At 44.9% G+C, this 24,218-nt stretch overlaps 1 protein-coding gene across 2 annotated transcripts in view; it reads left to right on the forward strand.

The window, feature by feature from the left end:
- The window catches only part of MARCHF3 (membrane associated ring-CH-type finger 3), a 136,604-nt gene that overhangs the window by 101,958 nt on the left and 10,428 nt on the right, over positions 1-24,218 (forward strand). For both annotated transcript variants that reach the window (XM_082724292.1, XM_082724293.1), the window contains one exon: positions 1,768-1,972. In XM_082724292.1, coding sequence (XP_082580418.1) covers positions 1,768-1,972 — 205 coding nt within the window. The remainder of the gene's footprint in view (positions 1-1,767; positions 1,973-24,218) is intronic.

Genomic DNA, 24,218 nt, shown 5'->3' on the forward strand with positions numbered 1-24,218 from the left:
CTACAGAGCTAAGACGACTTAGACCTGTGAGGCGGGGTGTGTTTGTGCACATGTGTATCAGGGGTTTTCACATGTTCTCATCACAAGGTCGTATAAACCAGATTATTTCCAACTTTCACACACATTTGACTCAGTGGGAATGAAGGAGCCAAGAGGAGCCAGAGAAATGTCAACTCCTTCACCTTTCTTCTTCCAGCCCTGAGTGGGTCCCACTTCCGGGCAAGCAGAAAGGAAGTCTTTTCCTCGTTTAATCCCCTTTCAGCCTTCACTCATTCCCAGGATCATCCCAGAAAGGCCCATGGGAAATAGTGCTTCCATGGCTGTTTCCATTTGGCTCATACATGGTGTCAAAGAGAGCAATGGGTCCAGGTCAGGTGGGGGCAGATAGAGAGGCTGGTCCTCAGGCGGGCACATACAGGGATAACATGGTTTAAAACCAAATGCCTGGACGCCTGGGTGGCTCAGTTGGTTAAGCAGCTGCCTTCGGCTCAGGTCATGATCCCAGCGTCCTGAGATCGAGTCCCACATCGGGCTCCTTGCTCCGCGGGGAGCCTGCTTCTCCCTCTGACTCTGCCTTCCACTCTGCCTGTGCTCACTCTCACTCTCTCTCTGACAAATAAATAAATAAAATCTTTAAAAAAAAAATGCCCAGTAAAGGACAGTATGAGAAGCGATACAAGATGATGTCTATCTGAAAGGAACAGTCTTCTCCCAAGACACAGTATGCACAGGAGCTGAGGCCATCTTAGTTTGAGACCTTCATTGACCACTAACTTCCCTGATGAGCACTACATCATTTGATTTTTTTCCTGACCTCAGTTTTCCTGTAAGTGAAAATAGTCACCATTAATAGCACATTTGCTGCATGCTGGTCCTTATTCTAAGCTTTGGATTTGGGCCATCTTTTCTCATCCTCACATCACCTACGGGGAAGGCAGGCACCATTCTTTGCACCTGTGTTAGAGAGGAAGAAACTAAAGTACAGAGAGATGACTGACTTGCACCAAGTCCGCCAACTGGTAGGCAGCAGAGCTGGGGTCCAGAGCCTGCCTTATGAACCACCATGCCTTGTGCCTTCCCAGAAAGCACAGAGATGGTTTGTCTTTTTCCAGATTAATGGCAGAGCTCGCGACCGAGGCCGTCTCCATAGGACATAACTCATTACTTGCATTCAGCTTAGTGCTCATAGCGTCCCAGAGAGCATCCTTGGAAAGCTCCAGGACCACCTGCCCTCAGCTCGGTGCTCTGGGTCAGACGGCACTTCCGTGTTAGGGCTTGAGAGTTCGCTGCCAGTTAACCTGCCTCCCCTCACTCTCCCACCCTAATGAGAGAAGAAATGAAAAGAACCTCTGAGTACCTGAAAGTGTCCTGGTTTGGTTCAAAAGACACAATTTGCCTAGAAACTGCATCTGATGTCATTTCAAAACAATTTCTGTTTTTAATGTGAGGGACAGTTCTTGTTTTCTGATTGGGAGTTTGCTTGAACAACATCCTTGTCCAAGACAAAAGTAACAGGCTACTCACATTCACCCACTCTTAGCCCTGGGCCACCCTCTCCTTCTTTATATTGGCAACAGGAGATGCCCAAGGACCCCGGCCCTGGCCCCCACTGCCATGTACACAGAGTGTACCTCTAGGGTCTGAATGCAGGGGTCTGTTTGAGCGGCTGCTGCTGGGGAAGGTCTGAAGGACCCAGAGCCAGAGGACTGTCCTCGTGGTGACGGCGTCCAGCCTGGTGAACAGCAGATGCCCCTCCTTCTCTTGCAGCCCCTTCAATGACCGGCCGATGTGCAGGATCTGCCATGAGGGCAGCAGCCAAGAGGACTTGCTCTCCCCCTGTGAATGCACGGGGACCTTGGGGACAATCCATCGGAGTTGCCTGGAGCACTGGCTGTCATCCTCAAACACCAGCTACTGTGAACTCTGCCACTTCCGGTTTGCAGTCGAGCGCAAACCCAGGCCGTTAGTGGAGGTCAGTAATTGGGGCACATCCTGAAAACTTCACTCTAATGAGCAAATGATGTCTGCTTTTATGCCCGAATCGCAAACCGGGTGCAGCTCAGTGAAGCACAGCAGTAACAGCGTGTGAAAGTGTGTGTGTGTGTGTGTGTGTGTGTGTGTGTGTATGCATGTATGTGAGAGAGACACAGAAGCAGCTCACACGCTCACTCCGGAGCCAGCAGTAGAAAGCTGATCTCTGCGAGGAGACAGGAGAGGGCAAGTCAGTGTGAGGAGAGTGGGGAAGTTGACAGAGCTGCTCTCCCTTTTCCCATCCCTGTGAAGTGGAACAAACAGATCCATCACACTTTACCCAGTTTATACACCATCTGCCCAGTTTGAAGCAACAGGTAAGTGGGCATTTGGGTTGCATAGCCTGAGAGGTCTCTGTGGAAAAAAAGAGGTGCAGAGGAAAATGGATGCCAACTCCGCCTTCTGGGCTTTGAATAAGTTCCATAACCTTAGGTAAGTTACTGTGAAGCTTAAACGAGGTAAGATTTCTAAAGCACTTAGAATACCAAGTACATATCCAAGTGTTTGAATTTTTTTAAAAAAATCCTGTAGGAAATTATACACAAGCTTCTTTCAGCTAATAGCCTAGCATTGGAATCTCTTTTCTTTAAAAGGCAGGCATTTCAACCCAGCCATTAAAATGGTAGGACGCTCTTTCATATTTTAGGAGCCACACATTTCTACTTTAGGCCAAGGATCTAGTCCTATATTAGCTAGAAGCAGCAGAAAATATCATTAGGCTATTTTGTCCTCTCTCCTACCCTCAATTTCTACCGGTCAATTAAAAATTTGATATTAACAACAATAAATATTCTAATGTATTATGAGCCAGAGCTAATTGAAAGAGACCAAGACCAAGATTATGGGCCTCTAATCTAGACCCACTGATAACCTCCCCCTTCTTTAAGCAGCTGACCTGGCAGAACTTTGGCATTAAACTAAAGCTAGAAATCAAGATGCCCTTCTTGGAGACTATTTAAAACAGGACATTAGCTTCTTGGCCTTATAGCTCTGGAGAGCTCTCATATACCTGGTCTCCTGTTTGACCTTGAAAATTTAATCAGGACCTATAAACTAGGGCCTGTTTTAGCTATGACTTACTTGCCAAATGGCATGAAATTTATTTGAATTGCCTCAATACACCTCCGCTTTAAGACTCTGGATCGAGTGACCTCTTAATTTAGCAGTCTTGCTGCTTGACATCCACTATCAGAAATTCCTATTTGCAGAGTGCCCATCAGGGATCTGGCCCCATGCCACATTTCTAGGATTTACATTTCAGAACTTCTCTGCAGAGGCAGGAGTGGGGGGTAAGTATAATTAAACGATAAACAAGGGGGGGTGAGGATGTCTCAAGCTCAAAGGCAAAAGTTAAAAAGAAGCCTATTTCATCTTTCCAGAAATTTCTGGAACCTCCCCAAGTTGATATTGCACCTTCTCCAGGGAAGCTATCTTCCCAGAATAAAAACAAAATGAAATTAAAACAAACAAACAAACAAAAAAACACAACAAAACAACCATGACACTGCTTTAAAAGGGCTACAGTCCAGTGGTCTTTACTGGTATCATCCCAATAAAGAAGACTCTTATTTTCGCTCAGTAAAAATCCCAGTGTGTGTGTGTGTGTGCATGTGTGTGCTCACATGTACACGTATTGGTTTTGCCCAGCTGACTCGCCTGTGTGGAATCACCCAGTGAACCTCTTCCATCTTGGAGAGGAAAACATGCACCCAGACACAGGGGTTCTTCAAAGCTGCTTATGCGAGGCCACAGACTCTGGGATCTTAGGCTGCTGTCATTATACAAGGAATTGGGGCAAATGACCTTGAGAATGTGTGAGGTGCTCTGTAAGATTTAGGGCCTTGCCTACAAAAACTTTACCCAAACGGTCACCGGTGGTGAAATTTTCATTGCACAAATGGAATGTGACATTTTTCAGAGTTAATGATGATTGAGCAAGTTGAAAGTGAAAGGCAAACCTTCTCAAGCTGGGGGAGGCTGGCCGTTTGATCATCCCATGGCGAAATGAACTTGCTGTTTGACCATAAGCCATAAAAAGAAGTTGTCTTTGGTTTCTCAGCTGGAGGACAAATGAGAACCAGGTGCAGGCAGATTTTTCAACAAATGACATTACTAATTGACTTTTCCACTCTTACCAAAGGGCAGGTTTTTTCATACTGAGCTGTGCTTCATATTTTTATCTCAAGATAACCATTCATCTTTTTTGGAACATCAGCAAAACCCTCCTATTTGGGTTAAGCATTGGGCGTATTGTTACTTTACTTCTCATTTGCACTCTTTCAGTTGCTTTAATCATTTTTGTATCTACCATTGGATCTGCCTTCTCATTAAAGCAAGAAAATTCTATAACATTGAATTTCAAAATCAATGTGATAATAACAGCTTCTTGTTTACTAGAGGAAGCGGTTGAAAAAGTCATTTATAAATGTTATTTGTCAGCACCCAGGCGTTAACATTGGTCAGAATCACCATCACACCTCAAACTCCCACTGTTCAGGGAACTCCCCCAGTCCCTCATTCAGCATAGCCCTCATCCCCCTGATCACCACCGCTGTTTGGAAGACACTACGCCATCCCTTCCTTTCCTACACTCTGTGCCGCCAGCGGCTGGATGTTCATTTTTCACAGATCAGAAACCCAGCGTTTCTGTCTCCAAGTTTCTATTCATAAAGGCCAAATCAGTATTAGCACCTCCAACCTGGGCATTATCTCCTCACTTAACCAGTGCCCAACATGAGACACAGCTCAGTTTCTCAGAGCTGCTGTAGGGAGGGGAGGGTGAGTTAGGGGCTTCCTATGATATCCTTAGTCCCTATAAATACTTTTAAAAAAATACATTCCACACTTAAAAATGAGGACACCCTTCGATATAATCCTTTGATATGATCATCTTCTCGAGGTATAAATCTCAATAAGATGATTTCGCATGTGCCTATCTACTAACCTACCTACCTCCATGGGCAGACTAAATCTTTTAGTGTCCTCTGGTAAATTCATTGCCAGTTTTACATCCTAATTTTTTATTTTTTTTTTATTTTTATTTATTTATTTATTTATTGCTGCTAAGTAAGCCAGTATAATAACAAAAGCTAGTTTCAACCCAAGAGAGCTTCATTGTAGTCATCTGGTTTACTCAAATGTGGGTGGATTTCCTCTAGTCCAGCATCTTAAAACTCTTAAGGTCTGTGTCAATTAGGCAAAGCTTGAAAGGGAAGCATTCACACTGTACATAGCAAAAAAGGAAGAGCAGATACAACACACATACATCTCACACCTCCACGGGTAGCACTTCTCTCCTCTGAAGCCGGCGTCTTTTTCATTGATGATGGAAAATTTACCCAGTGGCAATTTGTCAGATAAATTATGCCCAAGAATAATGACCTGGTAGAATGCAGTAAATAGACAGCCACTAACCATAAAAGGATTCACTGAATGACCAGCCTGGGTGGTTTTATGGGCTCCTTCCTGCTCATTTTCAGTTTTCCTCATCTCTCTCTGCAAATTGAACTCTGATACCATTCTTTTACAACAAAGGGGAAAATACAGAAAACCAATAAAAATACCATGATGCGTTCCCCAAAATGTGTGCCTTGACTGCCGCCCACCACTGTGATTGCGTGTGTGATGGAGCAGTTTGCCAAGGAAACCCATCTTATTATGTGCAAACAGCGTGCTTGCAACATGAGTTTCCACTGATGGGAGTATCTGGCACTGGGCTCTCCTAAGACATGTATCAGTAACACCCACCCTTGCCCGGGAGACTTATGAAGTAATAGATCAGCTCAGCACCGTCCTGATTAAAATGAAATAGCCAGGAAATGGTGCAAATCTGAGGCGGGGGAGGGCTTCCTAGGATCTGCTCTTCCTCTGATCACAGAGACATGGTGATTTTTCACAGAGGGAGTGATTAGGTTTCCGTATTCCTAGTTCCTTTACACAGACCCAGTTGATTGATAAGAATTGTAGGAGCAATTTAAAAGCTGTTCCCTGCGACTCAGAGGTTTAGCTAAACTGAAACTGAGAATGTTTTCACACAGATCAGTTACTCAGTAGAATAATGAGATGTAAAGCTAGAGAGAGGAGGATTAAAGCGTTTTTATCCTAAACTTTTTATTTATTTTATATATATATACATATATATATATTTAAGTCACTGGAGGAAAATGTTTCTAAAGTGTGCCCTGGATTCAGTGTAATCTCCCGCTACACAGCAGGAAGCCGAGCTGAACTGCTGTAGAGAAACCACTTTGTACCTTGGCATTTGCTATTTAATAGATTTAAGACTTCCCTCAAACCCTCTTAATAAGTATGTATCAGGCTTAGGTGGCGACATCGTTTGGCTCTTATTATAGTGGGTTTGGTTTGCTTTTGATTTTTAATATATCCATTTACGTAAAAACATGAGCTTTTGGTTTCAGAGCAGGCAAATTCCTCTCCGCAAACCCCTGTGGCATTGGGGTAATTAGGGAATGATACCACAGGGTACATAAAGGGATTCGAGGAGCTTCCCAGGCGTGCGTACCGCCTATTACATTCGTCGAAGGCAAGCTGGCAAGCTCCCCTCTTCACGCCAACCCGTGAGCACAGCCTAGTAAAAGGAAGGGGGTGGGCCCATGATCCCAGCATGAGATGGGCAGTCCAGAAGCACCTACTCATTAAGTCAATGCCTGACTGGAGAACCTCCCTTCCCCCAACTACAAACTGTCTGTCATACTTTGGACCTGTGGTTATAAATCTAAGAAAGCGACCATGGCCTTATGGTTCAAGCCAGACACGGCTGGACGAGGTCTTCCGGGAGACCCACCAGCAATGCAGCTTCGAGCCACACAGCCCACAAGGAGATTCTGACCAAGCCTGGTTCCCGCTCACTCGCTGGCCCTCAGGCAGTTTTGGAGGGAAGGGCAGGGGGGCGCAGCCCTGTGCGTACGCCCAGCAATGAGGAGAAAACACTCAATCCAGGACTCCGCAGGAAACCGCTGGCCCAAGTTAGAAGAGTATGGTTGTGAGTAAGGCACACGGGACCAAATCCGTAAGTTTCTGGCCCAGCTGGCCTCTGCCAGGCTTTTAGGAATCCAAGCACTATACAAACATGGCACCATAGTCTTAGAGAGAAAAGCTCCTATTAAACGTTCGGTAGATGAAGGCACGGGCTTACCCTGGTTCTGTGAAGCCAGACTCCATGGGTGAAAAAGTGAAGAAAGTCTCATGCACTGCTCTCGGCTTCTCCCTCCTACTCTGGGTCCTGTTCCGGAGGGACAAAATGGACGGCAGGGTCACCCCCTGGCATCTGTGGAGCAGGGTGGGAGGGCTTTAGTTGAAACCACCAGGAGCTCCCACTTCTCACTCTCACTCCCAGTCTAACTGCCACCACCTGAGCTCAGGGCAGGGGAGCACAGTTTCTGCCCACTCTGCCCCTAGGCTGCCTAGTCCCTCCTAACTGGAGGCAGCTCTCTGACCTGCTCCAGGTGAAGCTAAGTTCTCACAAAGCAGAGGAAGGGCTTGCGGCATTGAAAGACAAAAAGAGGGGAGCATGTTGAGGAACCCTGTGTGTCATAAGCCATGGATAGTAGAACAGAGGCCCTCCCACTGAGTGAAATCTGGGCCCGTGACTTCACCAAGCAGGGCTTAACGTGCTAACTCTGGCCACTGGCCTGTAACTGTAGTATATCCTGCACTGGGCTGGCCGCCCATGGCCTGCAGTGAAAACTTGGACTAGTCACTTCTCTTTATGTGTTAGCTCCTCCCCAGCCAAGTAAAGCCAAGCTCACAACCTGGCTTGCTCACTCATGCACACAGGTGTGCTTTTTGCCTCAACACTTAAAAAAAATTTTTTTAAGGATTTTTATCCATTTATATGAGCAGGGGGAAGAGCAGGAGAAGCAGACTCCCCACTGAGCAGGGAGCCCAATGCGGGATTCAATCCCAAGATCCTGGGATCATGACCTAAGCCAAAGCCAGACACTTAACTGACTGAGCCACCCAGGCACCTCAGCCCATTTATTTCCCAAAAGAATTTGAATACCTGTAGGTAGGATAAGCACTCCCAGTTCATCCAGGCCTTGCCTCTTGCTTCCACCCAGGCAGTGCTTTTCTCCTGCTTGCATTATCTGCCGCCATTTACCTTTGAGATTACAAAATTGGGTGATTTCTCCCACCTGTCAGAGTTTTCTGATACTACAAGCATTTTTTTTTCTACCAGCATCTTTCTGTCAAGGTAGTATAGGCTGAACCTAAAAATCTCCCTCCTATTGTTCCCACATCGTAAATGAGCTGAAATGCCGGAATCACAAATCACAAATTCAGAATCACAAAGCAGATGAACCACGAAGAGAAGGCACACCAGCATGGATGGGGTTCCGGCACCTGGCACTTACAGCCCCCCTATGCGTTGGCCAGGCACTTCCTTAACCTCCAGTCAGGTCTCTGGACAGGCCGCCAGCCCGCACCTGGGCCAGTGGCACCATCTTTGGGGCTGGCCAGGGGGTGACATCCCTGCTCACCGAAGTCCCGAGATTCTACATCCCGTAGTCGTTCTGTCTTGAATTTTCTTCTTGGTTCTGGCGGCTAATTTGGCGGTTGCTTCGTTACTTAAAGCTTAGTTACAAAGAAGCTGTTTTAAGGTGTCTATTAAATTCACAGCTTGCTTCATTAAAAATCACTTCATTAAAAAAGCAAGCCAACCGAAGTGTTCCCATGTCCGTGCCAGATGGAAAGGAGATCACTGCTTGGTGCCGGTGTTTTCAGGCCATCCACTGCTGGTACAGGCTTAATTTGGAGGGAAAATCCAGCTTCATGCATAAAAAGAATTACATGACCGGATTCCATTATTGTAAATTGTACTGATCCTTGCAGTGAACTGGGTTGAAAGACAAATGAGAATCCATGTTCTGAAGAGGACCTTTGGCAGTCCAGCAGCTGCTCCCTTCCACTGGTTCACTGAGGACACAAAGATGCAAAACGCCAGGAGTCACTTCAACCAACTTTAAAATTTTCATTCGCTATGTTAAAAAATATGAAGGAGGGGGCGCCTGGGTGGCTCGGTCAGTTAAGCGTCTGACTCTTGATTTCAGCTTAGGTCATGATCTCTGGGTGGTGGGATCGAGCCCCACATCAGGCCCTGCACACAACGCAATGTCTGCTTATCTGCTCTCCCTCTGCTCCTCCCCCGTGCTTGCTCTCTCTCAAATAAATAAAATCTTTTAAAAAATAAAATAAAAATGCAAAGGAGGATGAAGAATAATGTGTCAAACAGGTGCATCTCCTCCACCTAGAATTAACAAATCTTAGCATTCTATGAGTGACAGACCTTTGCAGGGACAGTGAGAAAATGGCTGTAGTCTTCACTAATTCACCCTCAGGTGTTCTCAAATACAGGAGAAGACGGAGCCAGGTTTTCCTTAAGCACATCTGGGCCAAGAATAAGAAGTAAACAAAATGAGATAATAATCCTGCAATATCCCGGACCCTTTGTCCTAACTCCCAACATAAGAACAACGGCTAGCACTGGCCACCAAGAGGTCCACTTCTTTGAAAGGCAGGCAATTAGCAGCTATTACGTGGGAGTTGGGCGTGGAGTGGAGTGGAGGTGAAACTGTCCCTGGGCGGCTGGCAGGAGAGCTCTGTAAAGGGGAGTCTGAGAGGAGCACTGCCATGTCACCAAATGACTAAAGCTGGTGATCATCTTTCCCTAAGTCCTGCCAAAACAATAAGGTGCAGTTAGCTCACAGCAACTGCCCTGTGCCGGTATGTGTCAGGTTGAAAAGAAGGGAGACATTGATTGCAGATTTCAGGTGCATCGCTACCGACACTGCTTAGGGCCCCCCCACTGGGGGCTTCCGCCAGCCCTTCTCTTGCCTCTTCAGTTTTGTGTCAATAGCTGACACTTTTAACTCCAGGGAAAGAATACACGTTATTAAACAAGTGACGGCGCGAAATATTGTGAGCAGTACATGATTATAGTTAAACGCTGCCTAATGAACAGTTGTATTCGAATCAGCAAAGCCGAGAGGTGTCTTCACTCAGGCAGCGGGAGGTCAGTGGCTGTTCATTGGCAGAGTGATACGCTGTATGCCTGTTTGTAGGAGAAACTTCGCTTTTCAGAAGAGGCACAGATCCTGACGGGACACCCAAGTCCAGGGGCACTCACTAATTTCATTTCGAAATTATATTTGAGGATACAATTATTTGTATCCTCAAAATTTCACATATCAATGTGTTTTTCTTCTTGAGTTATTTACCCATTTCCAAGCAAAGGGGAGCTATGGCGTGCTATACTGCTCATGTATCATCTGATTCCCGTGTCTCTCTCCTCATACGGATAGTATCCTATTTTGTAGGTAAAGAAGCTGAGACTTTGAGATGGTAAATCACTCTTTAGAGATCTCAAGTACTTTCAGCCACAGGGCTAGTAGGTGGAGAAGGCAGAAGAATCCAGGTCTCCATGACCCCTTTAGTCCTTGGTGTCCCCACTGTCCCTGGCTTCTCCTGTCCTGACTTGAAAGTACTTCTTTTCTTTTTTCTTAAGATTTTATTTATTTATTTATTTATTTATTTATTTATTTATTTCTAAGATTTTATTTATTTATTTGACAGACAGAGGTCATGAGTAGGCAGAGACGCGGGCAGAGAGAGAGAGAGGAGGAAGCAGGCTCTCTGCTCAGCAGAGAGCCCCGATGCGGGGCTCGATCCCAGGACCCCAGGATCATGACCTGAGCCCAAGGCAGAGGCTTTAACCCACTGAGCCACCCAGGCGCCCCTTAAGATTTTATTTATATCTTTGACAGAGAAAGAGGGAGAGAGAGAGAGAGCACAGCACGGGGAGCGGCAGACAGAGAGAAGGGAGAAGCAGACTCTCCCCTGAGCAGGGAGCCCGATGCGGGGGCTTGATCCCAGGACCCTGGGATCATGGCATGAGCCAAAGGTAGACACTTAATTGACTGAGCCACCCACACACCCCAAAAGTACTTCTTTTCACTTGTTTGTTGACATGGACACGCACACACAGAGCTGAGGGCTTCTCCACCTATAGCCAGCCTTCCTAAGAGACTAGATGTAGAGACGATTAAAGCCCTGATCTCGTCTTGACCTTGAATTCCCCTATTAAACCAAAGCTGCTAAAGCGATGGGAGAGTGAACGGGCAGAACACAGGATTTCTAACACTGTGAACCTACTCTGAACAATGGTGGATACATGTCATTTTGCATTTGTGCAAACCCATAAAATATACAGTACTAAGAGCAAACCCTAACATAAACTCTGGACCTTGACTGGTCACTAATGACGTGTCAGTGTAGGTTCATTGACTCTGGGGGGTGGGATATTGAGAATCAGGGAGCCTCTGCAGGTGTGCAGTCAGGGGGCATATGGGAACTCAATTTTGCTATGAACCTAAAATTGTTCTGAAAAATAAAGTCTATCTGGGGCTCCTGGGTGGCTCTGTCGGTTAAGCTCGGGTCTTGATCCCAGAGTCTTGGGATCGAACCCCATGTGGGTCTCCCTGCTCAGTAGAGAGTCTGCTTCTCCCTCTCCCTTCTCTTCTGCCCCTCCTCCCTAGCTCATGCTCACTTGCTCTCATGCTCTCTTGCACACGCTCTCTCTCAAATAAATAAATAATCTTTAAAAATTAAGTCTATTAAAAAAATACAAATACACACACAGACTTGAGCTGGGTCAGATTGAGAGTGGGATAGTGGAATAGCTTTGCTTCTCTGTGCCTCTCCCCCCAATCCCCCAGTCCGAAGTGGCCCAAGCTCTTAGGTACAGCAGCCTATTTGGAGCTGGAGACATCATTCTTCATTACCAAGGACTTTACACACCCTTTCTTTGTCTCTTCTTATCTGGTTACTCCCTCTCCACATCTGAGTCTTCATTTACTGAGTCATTTGGTCCCCTGTATCTTCTGGGATTTCCCCTAAGGGAGAGAAAGTCCGGTGAACACGATAGTGTTAAGAGCCTTTTCCCGCCTTTCGTGAACGGCCCTGAAAGCTTATCTCTCACAATGCGATTGTCCGAGTTTGTGAGGGAGACTTCTTTAAAGACTGTCCCCTAGACCACTCACTTTGGTAAAACTGGTTTTGCAGCACATGAAGGACAACGCTGGCCTTTCTCTTGAATTATTTGTATAATTGCCTCATTTCTTTGCTTCCCTTCCTTCTCTTTCACGACAGGTGCAGCAGATTTGGGGAAAGATAAGAAGGAGCCTATCGGGTCTGGTGGGGCTTGGGTTCCCTCCTTCATTTTTCACTAACTGTGTATTTCTGTACCTCATCACCTGCCTGCCTGCGTGTTTTCAGAGAGGAGCCGGTGATATACCATCTGATAAAACTCTTCTTTGCAGTCCATTATTACAGAGTTAGAGGGACAGATTTGCACCGCAGTGGACATGTGAGAGGAAAGTTAGTATTGTATGTGTATAATGCAAGGGCGAGAGAAAACTCGTCTAAAGCTTTTAGTTTACTGAAAAATGGGTTTAATTCTTAGGTACACCATTTAGGAAAATGTATAAAAATCTGCTTGTGAAGATTGAGGTCAGATTAAAGGAAGAAAAGGAAATACTTTCTACTCATTACTTGATCATTGCTTCACCTCCAGCAATGCTGTTAGAAACAGGAGGTTAAAATAAATGGTGAGGTTCACAATCTTTTTGGGCTTGGAGGGAAAACGGCTAATATAGTATATATGAAATGCTGGCAAGTGGTTGCAGTGGGAACATTGTAAAATAGAATTTATAGGCATTTAAGGGCTTTTATCCGGGAAGAATCAGTAAAAGCAGAAATTGGGAGATGAAGGGAAAATATCCACCATCCTAGAAAATAATGCTTCCGCTCCTATTTTCCTACATCTAAAGCCTCGATCTTTCATGAAAAGTGGGAGATGCAAGGAGAAAAGGCATGATAGACGGGAGGAATAAAATCGCTCTAATGTTTTTCTAAACACTGACTTATTTAAAATCTACAACTCTAATGTTGAAACACAGAAGTCATCCATACACCAAAATATACACATTTTCAGCTCTTTGGAAGGACATACCTGACAGATACAGACCTGAAAAATAACCCAATTAGATGAAGATGTGGCAAAGCAAAAGGAACACTCAACCAAAATTCTCGCAAGATGGATTCTTTAGCAGAACGTATAAGACACTTCCAAGTCTTTTTTTTACCAATGAGCTTTTCCAGTCTCAGATTTTACAAGCAGCTTTATTTGAGATTTAATTCATGTACATACAGTTTCCCCACTTAAAGCATATGGTTCAGTGACACCTAGCATATTCAGAGTGTGCGACCATCACCACCATCCCTGTAGGACATTTTCATCACTGAAAAAGAAACCTCCTCCTTCAGCCTTCACTCCTGGGTCCTCCCCCCTTGCTCCCTCCAGCCCTGGGCAACCACTGATCTGTTTTATGTCTCTATGGATTTTCCTATAAATGGAACACTACAATAGTGGTCCTTTGTGATCAGCTCCCTTCACTCAGCGTTAACGTTTGCAAGGTCTAATCTCAGATTTTGCAGAAAATACAGCTTAATCTTCCTGGCTATCATTTTATGTATTCTTGGTCCCTTCCAAGTATCCTTAATATACAACTCCTACTAGTTATCACTGACTGAGTGCTTTCCCTGAGCCCCTGTTCTAGACATTTAAACGTCCTGTGTGTGCAACCGTCTCCATTTTAGGAAGCAGGGCACTGGTACAGAGATGTCAGTGGCTCTTTTTCCTCTTCAGGTGTTGCCCCTTCCCTATCACAGTTTATGAGCTGAAACCCTGGTCTTTTCTCCTCTTTTATTGTACGGAAATAATATGCATATGGATTTTTTTTAATATTGTCTGAATGCTTTCCATCTCTGCTCTGTAGGAGTCCTTTTCTTCCGTTAAGCCTGTTAATTTAATTCGGTTGCTTTCGTGGCTCTGCTGCCCTGCAGCCGTACAATTAATTTTTTAAATATCACATTTTGTACCCTAGGTTAATTTTTTTTTTAAACCAGCATCTAAGGAGAAATTATGGATTCTTGGAGACAGTCAAATCCTACTATTGACCCCATTCTTCAATTTTTCGAAGCTCAGAAAGTTGACTTCGACCAAGCGGTGTCTCAAGCCAATTTAAGGAAATGTTCTAGAACACTCTTTCTTCCCCCTCAGATCTGTTTGAGGAGCTGATAGAAGCTTGAACTCTCTCCCCTGAAACTTGCAGGCATCTGGTATTCAAATACAGTCTCCAAGGGCTCTCAGGTTTTCCAAAGCCCAGAAACTTAGTCAAGGACCCCTGATCTGGAAAGACAGTCATGTAGATGGCGAGGGAACACGTAGGTTTTTCAAATGTGTCTCCTGCACCCTCACAATGTTTTGCACATGGGAAGTAAGGGAAATTTCTCAACACTCTGCAGCCAATTCCCTCTTCCCTGAGGAGTCGCGTTATAATTCTGTGGGTGCCACAGTCATGCATATGATTTGCCAGTCTTGAGGGGAGAGCTGGTGATTCAGGTATGCACATATATGGGACTGGGCTAGTTATTAACTCAGCTTCTCCCACGCTTGGCTTGGTCCTGCATGGGGACCTAATAGGGCCACATGTCTCTGGATCACTCAAGCTAAAAATGTCTGTGTGTCTCCCAACTGGAGTGGAGCTTTCCCACACACAGCCAACTGTGCTCATCCAGCTGGACTCTGGCTTGCCCTGCAATAAATGCCAGTCCTTGATGCCGCGACCCATGTCAGTTGAACTGTTGCCCCTGCCCCTTCAGAATGTCTTCCCTGAAGACAGCTCTGTGAGATTTGTAGCAACATGGTCCATAAACAGTCACCCGAATCAAGAGAAGCAATGCCAGTCAATACCACCATGCCATAGTTCTGCCTAACATTTTGATATTAAGCGTCCTGTCCTATCCAATGAAAGATATCCCAGAAAACCAGAGAAGCAAGAAAAGCAGGTGGACACAAAGAGAAAGAGGGAGACTCTCTAATCTGTGAGGGGGCTTGGAAAGGACATGTCTGAGATCTTGAAAATTGTGGAAGGCTTAGACAGTGTGCACAAGGAGTGGGGAGCACCTTCTGAATGGCTTGCAGGCTGGGGGGCTACCTTTGAAATTTGGGGGCAGGGAGATTCCAACAAAAATAAAGAGGTATATCAGCAAATACTCCAGCGCAGGGTCTTAGGCCACTGCCTCAAGTGGAGCCTTGAGAGGTTCCAGAACCAGTCACTGCTGGGAGTTACATCATGTCTTCAAGGTCGGCTGGGCCATCCTGTCTATTCGGGATCCTTTTGGGCAACAAAACCGCAGACTCCAGGGATTGTGGATCTAAAAGTTCCTGTCTCCATGGTTTTTCCACCTCGCAGAAATCTATCCCTTTCCCGAAGTGCCTCAAACCTTCCGGCTTACTTTGGGAGTAGGTGGCGCTGGGGAGACTCTCTTCTGTCCTCTATCATGCGTGTGTTCCATGTTCCACAGCAAGCCTTCCCCCACACCCCGCTCTGGGACTCCTCACACTCACACCCTCACTCTATCTCCAAGGGACACCGATTTTTAAATGTGGTCCCCTTTGAGGACCTGGCTGTGAATTTGATTTCTCTCTCTTTCTCTCTCTCTATATATATTCCTTTAAATATCCCCATTGATCAAAACAGAGCTTTATTATCCTTATTCCTATTATTCATCAGAGTCTCCTTTTTGGTCCCGGGTTCCAGTTGGGACTCCTACGTGGTATACCATCCTAGCACCTTTTGCCCTGTGATCCTGTCCTCCTGCTGGAAGTAATTATTCGAAGCTTCAGAAACCTGGGGTCCAATAGCAAGCCAGCAGAGAGGGTGTCAGAGGCCAGCCACTGGGCTGGCTCCAGGACCAGGGGCCCCATAAGTACCAAATGAAGCAGGGCTCAGGGAACTAGTGCTGCTGTGGCATCCTGTTTATAACAGACCACACAATATGATGCCCTTGGCTCCCGGGGCAAATCATTTCTCTTTTTAGCACAATGTATGCCAGTCATCAATTTCTTCTGGAAATTTCTGTTTCCTTGCCCTCTAGCCTCCTTTCCTCACCTTCTCTTGCTATGTCTCTGGCTTTCCAAGGATCACTTGTGTCACATAATTCTGCAGCATCCTTTCATATTTTGGATAAGCAGTCTCCATTGGCTGTGATCACTTATGCACGGTGATGATCTAAAACAGAGCAAAATGACTCCCATTTTGCTTATATCTGAAGTTGTGATAATACGTAAAATTACTTTGCCATCTAGTCCTGCTGTGCCACTAATCTCATCTTTGGAAAATTTCAAATCGTCGGTGTGGGTGTGCATAGCATTTGTTTAAATAATGCCAGCGCCAAATTAGAATGTCTCAGACACAAACACGGTATTTATGGAGCACTATAGCCCATTAATTGGCTTATTGGCCGAAATCCTCCAGGGACCATCACAGATCTCCAGGGCGCCCTTGAACATGACTTATGCTGCAGCCAAATCACAGCTGTGAATGCCAGCATCACTGCTAAGCATGTGTCTGTGGCAAAAATTGTTCCCCTGTATTTGACCAGCGGAGTCAGGGTAAGGATGTATGTATATTTCTCAGTTAAACTCATCCTGTTTCTGCTCAAGGCCATCCCCCAGGTCAGAAGCATTTATAGTCTTTGGCTCATATTTATCAAGCACAAATTAAATATTTTAGGAAATGGGAATATAACTGTGAACAGGCCGGAAGAATGTTGTACATTAATAGATCTTACCCACCAGGGAGAAAGACATGGGATAAACAAGTCAATAAAAGAAAAGGTTATCTCTGATAGTGATAAGAGATATCCAGGAAGAACCAAGTTGTAAAGAATAACTTGGTGAGAGAAGGCGTGGTGGTTTGTGAAGGCGCCTCTGAAGAGGTCATGACCTTGGAGCAGACACACGACTGAGAAGGAGGGGCCAGACGTGGGAAGAAGCATACCAGGCAAAGCACCAACCCCTACACTCGCCCTCAGGCAGGAACCCGCTCAGCATTCCCAAATCAGGAAGAAACACTGACCTGACAAAGTGGCCTGAGAGATCAAAGGAGCCTGATTCCAGATGCTAAACTTTTCCTTCACGGACCCACTGGCACTCTGTTCAGGCTTGTGGATCCCTTCTCAGAATCATGGAATGCTTGGAGGGCCCACTTGGGATGCAACGATACCCCATTACACTCTAACAGAGCTAGCAAACAAAAGTTGTGATGTAAAACCCAAGGGCTTCTTTAACCCATTCTGTTGTGGCAGATCTGAAAACCAACTCTGAAGCGGCAGTATGTCAGGATGTCTACCACAATTTAACAGGAAGTGAAATACTGTGATCTTCATTGATCACAAAGCCACAAGTATTCCCCATCTCAGTAAGATTTTCTGCATAACTCAATGAGATGCTAGATTTCAATCAGAGGTTGTGAAAATCCCCATTCACAAATCACAGATCCTGCAAATCCTTCCCTTGGACCCCAAACAACCTGGGCTGCATCACTCAGGGCTCAGGGGCCACGGGGAGGTGATAGACTACGGGCCATGGGGAGCCGCTGGGGAATTTGAAGCAAGAGAAGTGGGGTGTTCTTGCTGCTTTAGAGAAAGCTGATTCGGGGACCACAGGAACAGGAGGATGAGGAGGCAATTGCAGGTGAGAGGCAAGGCTGGCTTGGAAAAATAATGGCGCTGGAGAGAAAAAGACGTGAATGTGTTCAAGATATATTCCAGAAGAACCAACAGGACACACAGATCGCTTGCCTGTGGGGCGTGGGGTGAGGAAGGGCCCAGTCAGGATGAGGCGGAGGGTGCCGACAACAGCCAGCAGGCGCTGTGGGACAGCCTGCGTGGGAGCTGGGTGATGCCAGGGATCCCAGGGCTCCGTGGTGGACCTAGGCGAGTATGACACATTGCTCCTACAGACGGAGAGATGTCAGGAATCAGCAAATGCACAGCCTGGGCTCAGAAAAGCCCTAGGCTGAAAGACGAGGCACACACTCTCTAGTCAAACCGCATGTCCTGAACAGAAGTGGGACCTTGAGACAAAGAGAAAGGGTCCTTCGCCACTCCCCTCAAAGCCATGTCATCCTCTCTCCTGTGAGGGAGACTCCTGGTTGTTGTTGTTGTTGTTGTTGTTTTTTAACTCCCCCAAAGAGGTGAAAAAACTTGATGAACAGTTTGGGGGAGCTAACGCGGGTCGCCGGAAGCAATGTCCCAGCTCCCATTTTATCCCCTGCATGGTGCTACTTCCCCAGCCTTATCCACTGTAGGAGCAAACAGAAATTAGGGTCAAGATTTCCTGTAGTTAATACATGAAACTAACATAACAGAGTAAAACATTCTACGTCCATTAATTACACTTCAATTAAAAAAAAATTTTTTTTTTAAATTTTTGTAAGATTTTATGTAGTGTGAAAGCAAGCTTAGGGGAAGAGTTGAAAGAACAGTAGGCTGGAGATCTCAAAGCCTGGCTCCTCTCCGTGTAACCTTGAACAACTATCTTAACCTCACTGAGGCTTAGTATCCTAATTCAAAATGGGAATAATAACACCACCTGCTGTTATTAAATTCAGCGAAAATATCTGGCATCTAACAGGCACTCTGCACATATTTTTGGTTGAAACTGAGTTGTGTAATTTTTAAACAGACATCTGACATTGTCCTTTTCTCATGTAGTTCAAGGTAGTTTTCAGGTAGAAAAAAAAAAAAGATTATAATTGGGACAAAAACAGTACAAAGGACCTTGAATAATTTACTGGATCTCTCATGCTGTTTCATGACCTGTGGAAAAACAGATGGCACTCCACAATTATTTACAACTTAAAAAAAAAAAATCTTGAACAGAAACTACAGGCTTTTCACCTTGTAGCAATAAAATAGTGCATAGATATTTCTCTTAGAAACCTAAAAAGAATGATACGTAAGCATCTTTAGTCTAGAAGGCTAACGGCAGTGAACTGCAGGACCTAATGTCTACCCACCAACAAAAGTGTCTCCTCACCAATGAATTTCATTAGACTAACTAGTATTGTAAGATCTTTTCTGGTCAGGCTACTGGCATCCAGATGTTTATTCATTCATTTTCATTACAAGCATCCACTGTGCTCCAGCATTGCTCTTGGACCGAGGCATCCAAGAATGAACAGAAATGAGGTCCCTGTCATCACAGAGCTCTCAGTGAGGTCGGGAGCAAAATGTAAGCAAGGGAACAGCCAAATAAATAGCATCTCTTCGGAGAGTGTCATGTGCTCTGCAGAGAATGTAGCCAAGCTCTGTTTGTAGGCACAAGGAGTGTTTGCAAGGAAAAGGTACCATTTGAGCTGAGACCTAAACAACCAGAAGGAGCCAGGTGTGCAAGAATCTGGGCAGAGCCTGTCCCCTGAATGGGAACAGGCATAAGTAAAAGTTGGGCATGAAGGGGGAGAGGGAAGAGGGGATATGGTCGGAGAAGTAGGCAGGTGTGAGATCAGGTCTTCTCACAGTCTTAGGTAAAGAGTATGGACTTGATTCTGACCATTGTAGAGCCTTAAGCGAAGAAGAAACAGGCTCTGACAGGTGGATGTTCTAAGTCACCCCAACTGGTTTTAGAGCTGGACCGTAGGGAAGCCAGAGTGGAAGCAAGGAGGCTTTTGGCTCCCACGGATGAGATGATAGTGGCCCGGGGATGGCAGCTGTGGATGTGGAAGGGAGCACCCAGATTCCAGATACCAACTGAAGGTGGTGCCGAAAGGCGACATGTGGTGGGTAAGACAGAAAGGGACGGGCCAGCTGAGTGACAGGATGGGTGGTGATGTCATTCACTGAGATGGAGGAGATGTGGAGAAAAGTATGTGCTAAATCAAGAGTTCTGTTTCGGACAGATTGAGTTTAAGTCGTCTGTTAGTCATCTAAGTGGGGATGTTGAGTGGGCTGTTGAATACGCACATCTGGAGCTTTGGAGGGAGGCCAAGGCTGGAGAAGGACATTTTAGGATCACGAGCAAATCCTCTGTGAAGTTTTCATTTGAGATGCGTTGCTGCAAGCCTGGTTGGATGGATATCCGGAGCAACCATTGCCTTCAGCTCCCCCAGAGTCATAATTTCTTTCTGGGTGACTTCAGCTGTCCTGGAAATTCACCGACTGACTGGAGTTCAGGGATTTAAAACATCAGTAGGGTTTGTTTGTTTTTGTTCTCTGCTCTGTTTCAAGTGAATGGAAATGCATGATATTTGTGTTTCATCGTAATCTCTAGATCATGCAGAGGACCCATCACATACCCGTCTGATCACTGCAGCTCCTTTGACCTTGCAGCTCCCCAGGCAAGCAGACAGCTTAGTGTGAAATGACCAGGGTTTTGAAAAATAAGACCAACGCCAAGGAAAGTAAGCCCTTGGTTAATAACTCTGCCAAGTGTCAGATGAACAGGAAACACTCAAGCAGATAGACCCATTGAGAAACCATGTTGAGACCTTACCTCCTTTCTCTTTTTCCTCTCCATAAATTTGAGATGGTTCTAGCAGTTGTTATCCCTTCTGTCAGTTTCTTCCATTCTCATGATGGGTTCTCATTAAGGAGATTCATAGGGAAGGTGGTAATCGATCAGAGCTATTAGCCACCAGAGTGTAATCTGGTTCCAGTACAAACTGACCCGCACACTGTCCTGTCTACCTTGAGGATTTAAGCTGATTAACTCGGAGCCTGGGAAACAGAATCCAGTGTCCTAGAGCACTGCACCCCCTTCACCCCTACCCCTTGAGGAAGGGATTTAACAAATTGACACTGTAATTAGATCCAAACCTAGAGTTAGCACACCTTGGAAGGCATCACTGGTGCCCGGCTCATCTTTGCACACTACTGCGTCACTGGGGGAACGTTGCTTGCTTTTCTCCCTGTCTCTGGCCGATCACCAAGGGGGGATTTCTGTTTTGTTTAGACGGTTGGTTGGGTGGTTGGTTTTTGGACCTGTTTCCAAGAGCACATCAAGTCTCCTGGGTCAGGAACGAGTCAGGGACTGGAATGAGATCACCACAGGGAAGCAGGCAGCTCACTGGTTTCAATTCTACAGCCTCTATGCTTGGTGTTCCTAATGGAACCAGAGAACAGAAGTCAGGAAGGGCGCCCGGGTGGCCGACAGATCCCCCTGATGCCGTGTGGGTGGGCCAGCCAGGTGAGAGATGCCGTACAAATTAGTATTCTCAAGCATTGACCTCGGCTTTTAAAGTACAGCTAACCACCAAGTATAAGCAGAAGACTAATGTTAAACTAAAGCCCCTTCAAGAATGATATTCTGGCAGCAAAAGCTGTCTACAAGTGGCAGGACAAATTAGTAGCAGGCACCCAGGGAACCTTCTTACACCAACAAAAACATTGAAGGTACGAGCCTCCTCCTACCCACTTCATTCCCTCATTACCCACTGCCTCCTTTCTTTCTTTCTTTTTTTTTTTTTTTAACTAAGAATGATGATAGAATAGATTATTTTGGATCACATCTTTGGCGCTAGACAACATGGTTCAAAGCCTAAGCCAGTCTTTTTTAGTCACTTGACGTTCTCTGTGCCTCAGTTTCCCTATCTATAAAATGCTGGTGACAATAGTGGTACCCCTTTCAAAGGTTACTGAAGAGTAAATCAGTGACTTCACCCAGCATAAAGAGAGAGCTTTGGATATCCTTGTGTGTGAGTAAACGTAAGCCACTGTCATTGATGGAATGCGGCAAATGCCGAACATGCAAGACGCGAGTCATACAAAGCCTCCACCTCAGGTCAGGTCGCAAGACGGACACACAAACCAACCTGCCATTCGGCTGCAGCCTGCTCTGTGTTACATATTTGGGAAATGAAGGCCCTATTGCAGAGTAGGTCTAATACTCCATGTATAATAAGTATAACTGACTAGAGAGGCACAAGACATAACAGCAAAAAATCACATTGAACAATAATTGAGATCAACGTTTTACCTGTTAAGAATTAAGCCAAAATATCTCTGAGATTAAATTCCCCAACATTAGGCCTCATTGCGATGTGGTAAAAGAATGAACATACAACAGAACAGTATCCTAAGAATATTTTGTAAAGGGCACCTGGGTGACTCAGTTGGTTAAGCGACTGCCTTCGGCTCAGGTCATGATCTTGGGAGTCCCAGGATCGAGTCCCACATCGGGCTCCCTGCTCAGGGGGGAGTCTGCTTCTCCCTCTGACCCCCACCTTCTCGCGCGCTCTCTCTCTGATTCTTTCTCTCTCAAATAAATAAATAAAATCTTTTTAAAAAAAAAAATTCTTTTGGGCGCCTGGGTGGATTAAGTCGCTGCCTTTGGCTCAGGTCATGATCTCAGGGTCCTGGGATCGAGTCCCGCATCGGGCTCTCTGCTCAGCAGGGGGGGCCTGCTTCCCTTCCCCTCTCTCTGCCTGCCTCTCTGCCTACTTGTGATCTCTCTCTGTCAAATAAATAAATAAAATCTTAAAAAAAATTAAAATTAAAAAATTTTAAAAAAATTCTTTTTAAATTACCATGGTAATATCCTGGCCAGCCAATCCTTCAGCTATTTGATGAACCAGTCAATAGTAGGACTTACTCTATCCCACCTAGCTGAAAATTTGCCAGAAATCTAGAGCACACACATACACAAGTGCCATTTGGTGCAGAAAGAAAATCTAAATATGAAAAGCAAGGAACAGCAAAGTGAGGCTGGTTTGAATCTCACCTCTACCACCCACCTGCCATCTATCCTCAGGTTGAGTTAGTAAACTCTCTTCTCCCCTGTGTCTGCATCTGTAAAATGGGGGTAATATGAGCGTTGTTGCAAGGCCTCAGTGAGACGTTGCATCATAAACTCAACTTTCTAGCACCGAGCTTGCCCCAGCCATAGCTCAGTACGTTTTTTTTTTCCCTGCTATCATTCGCAAAACACTAGCTGGACACCTCCCTTGCCTAACTCCCTCTTCTTTCCCGATCCCTCACTCAGTGTCCGTCTCTCTCTCTCTCTCTCCTGATGTTTTGTACACAACTAATAAATACATAAATATTTACATGGGTAATCCATGTTCATTGGAGGAAAGCAAGAAAATACAAAGCAAAAAAAATTAAAGACCACTCATGATTCCACCACCCAGATAGCCGCTCTTTTGCTAGGAATCCTTCTAGTCTTTGGATGTGTAAATCCACTCCATCTACGTAGGTATAAATGTCTGTGTGTTTATAAATATATCATTACCTACACAGGATCATACAATACATTCTGTCCAGTAGAACTGTCTTCCTGCTCAATAATGTATCATGTCCGTAAATACAAAATGTACATTATCATTTCAAATTACTCTATGGTATCCTAAGTAAATCCTCTAATTTATTTAGACAGTCACCTCCTGCTAGAAATGTGAGGTGTAATCCACTTTTCTCTGTTATAAACTCGGCTTGTGTAAATATCCCATATCAGCCTCTTTGAATACTTTGGCAGAAGTTCTTACCATGGCAGAGGGCAACTTTTTTTATTCATCAACAGATACTGCCAGTGGTCTTGTTCATGGCACCTGCATTTGTGTAAGCGATAAATTAACACTTGGGGTTCTGCAGAAGTTTTAACATAATAGTACATATTGAAAGAACTTCATATCTGGGGCACTTGGCTGGCTCAGCCGGTAGAGCACACAACTGTTGATCTCAGGATTGTGAGTTCAAGCCCCACACTGGGCAGAGAGTTTACTTCAAAAACATACAAACAAACAAAAAACACAAACAACTTCATACCTAAATATGAGCCAGCAGTAAATAAAAGGTAAGCTAAGCCAAAAATACATATATATAAATATTTTTATTTATTTATTTAAATATTTAAATATTTTAAACATTAAATATTTAAATATATGTGCTTGATTATATTTAAATATATTTAATTATATCTATATATATAGTTAATAATGTGCAGAATCCAGATATTAGATGATCATGTACATATAAAAAGGCCTGGAAATTTTTTAGGAATATAGAAAATCAATGAACAATTAGAAAATGAGAAACTGGGAACCAGTAGTAATATTAATCTCGCCTTCTTGATTTATCTTACACCGGATGGAGATAAGCAATGATTTGTAATTACCTCCTTCCACACCTGAGTCATTTCATTGGGTAATGTCAAGGGCCACATAGATAAGTAAAATACTAAATTAATTTTCATAAAATGTATTCAGAATTCTCCAGTGGAAGGAATTGGGGAAAGTCTTTGCCAGGAAGGTCAGCTTGTCTGCGTA

The sequence above is a fragment of the Mustela nivalis genome (genome assembly GCF_964662115.1).
Source record: "Mustela nivalis genome assembly, chromosome: 3".
NCBI classification, from domain to species: Eukaryota; Metazoa; Chordata; class Mammalia; order Carnivora; family Mustelidae; genus Mustela; species Mustela nivalis.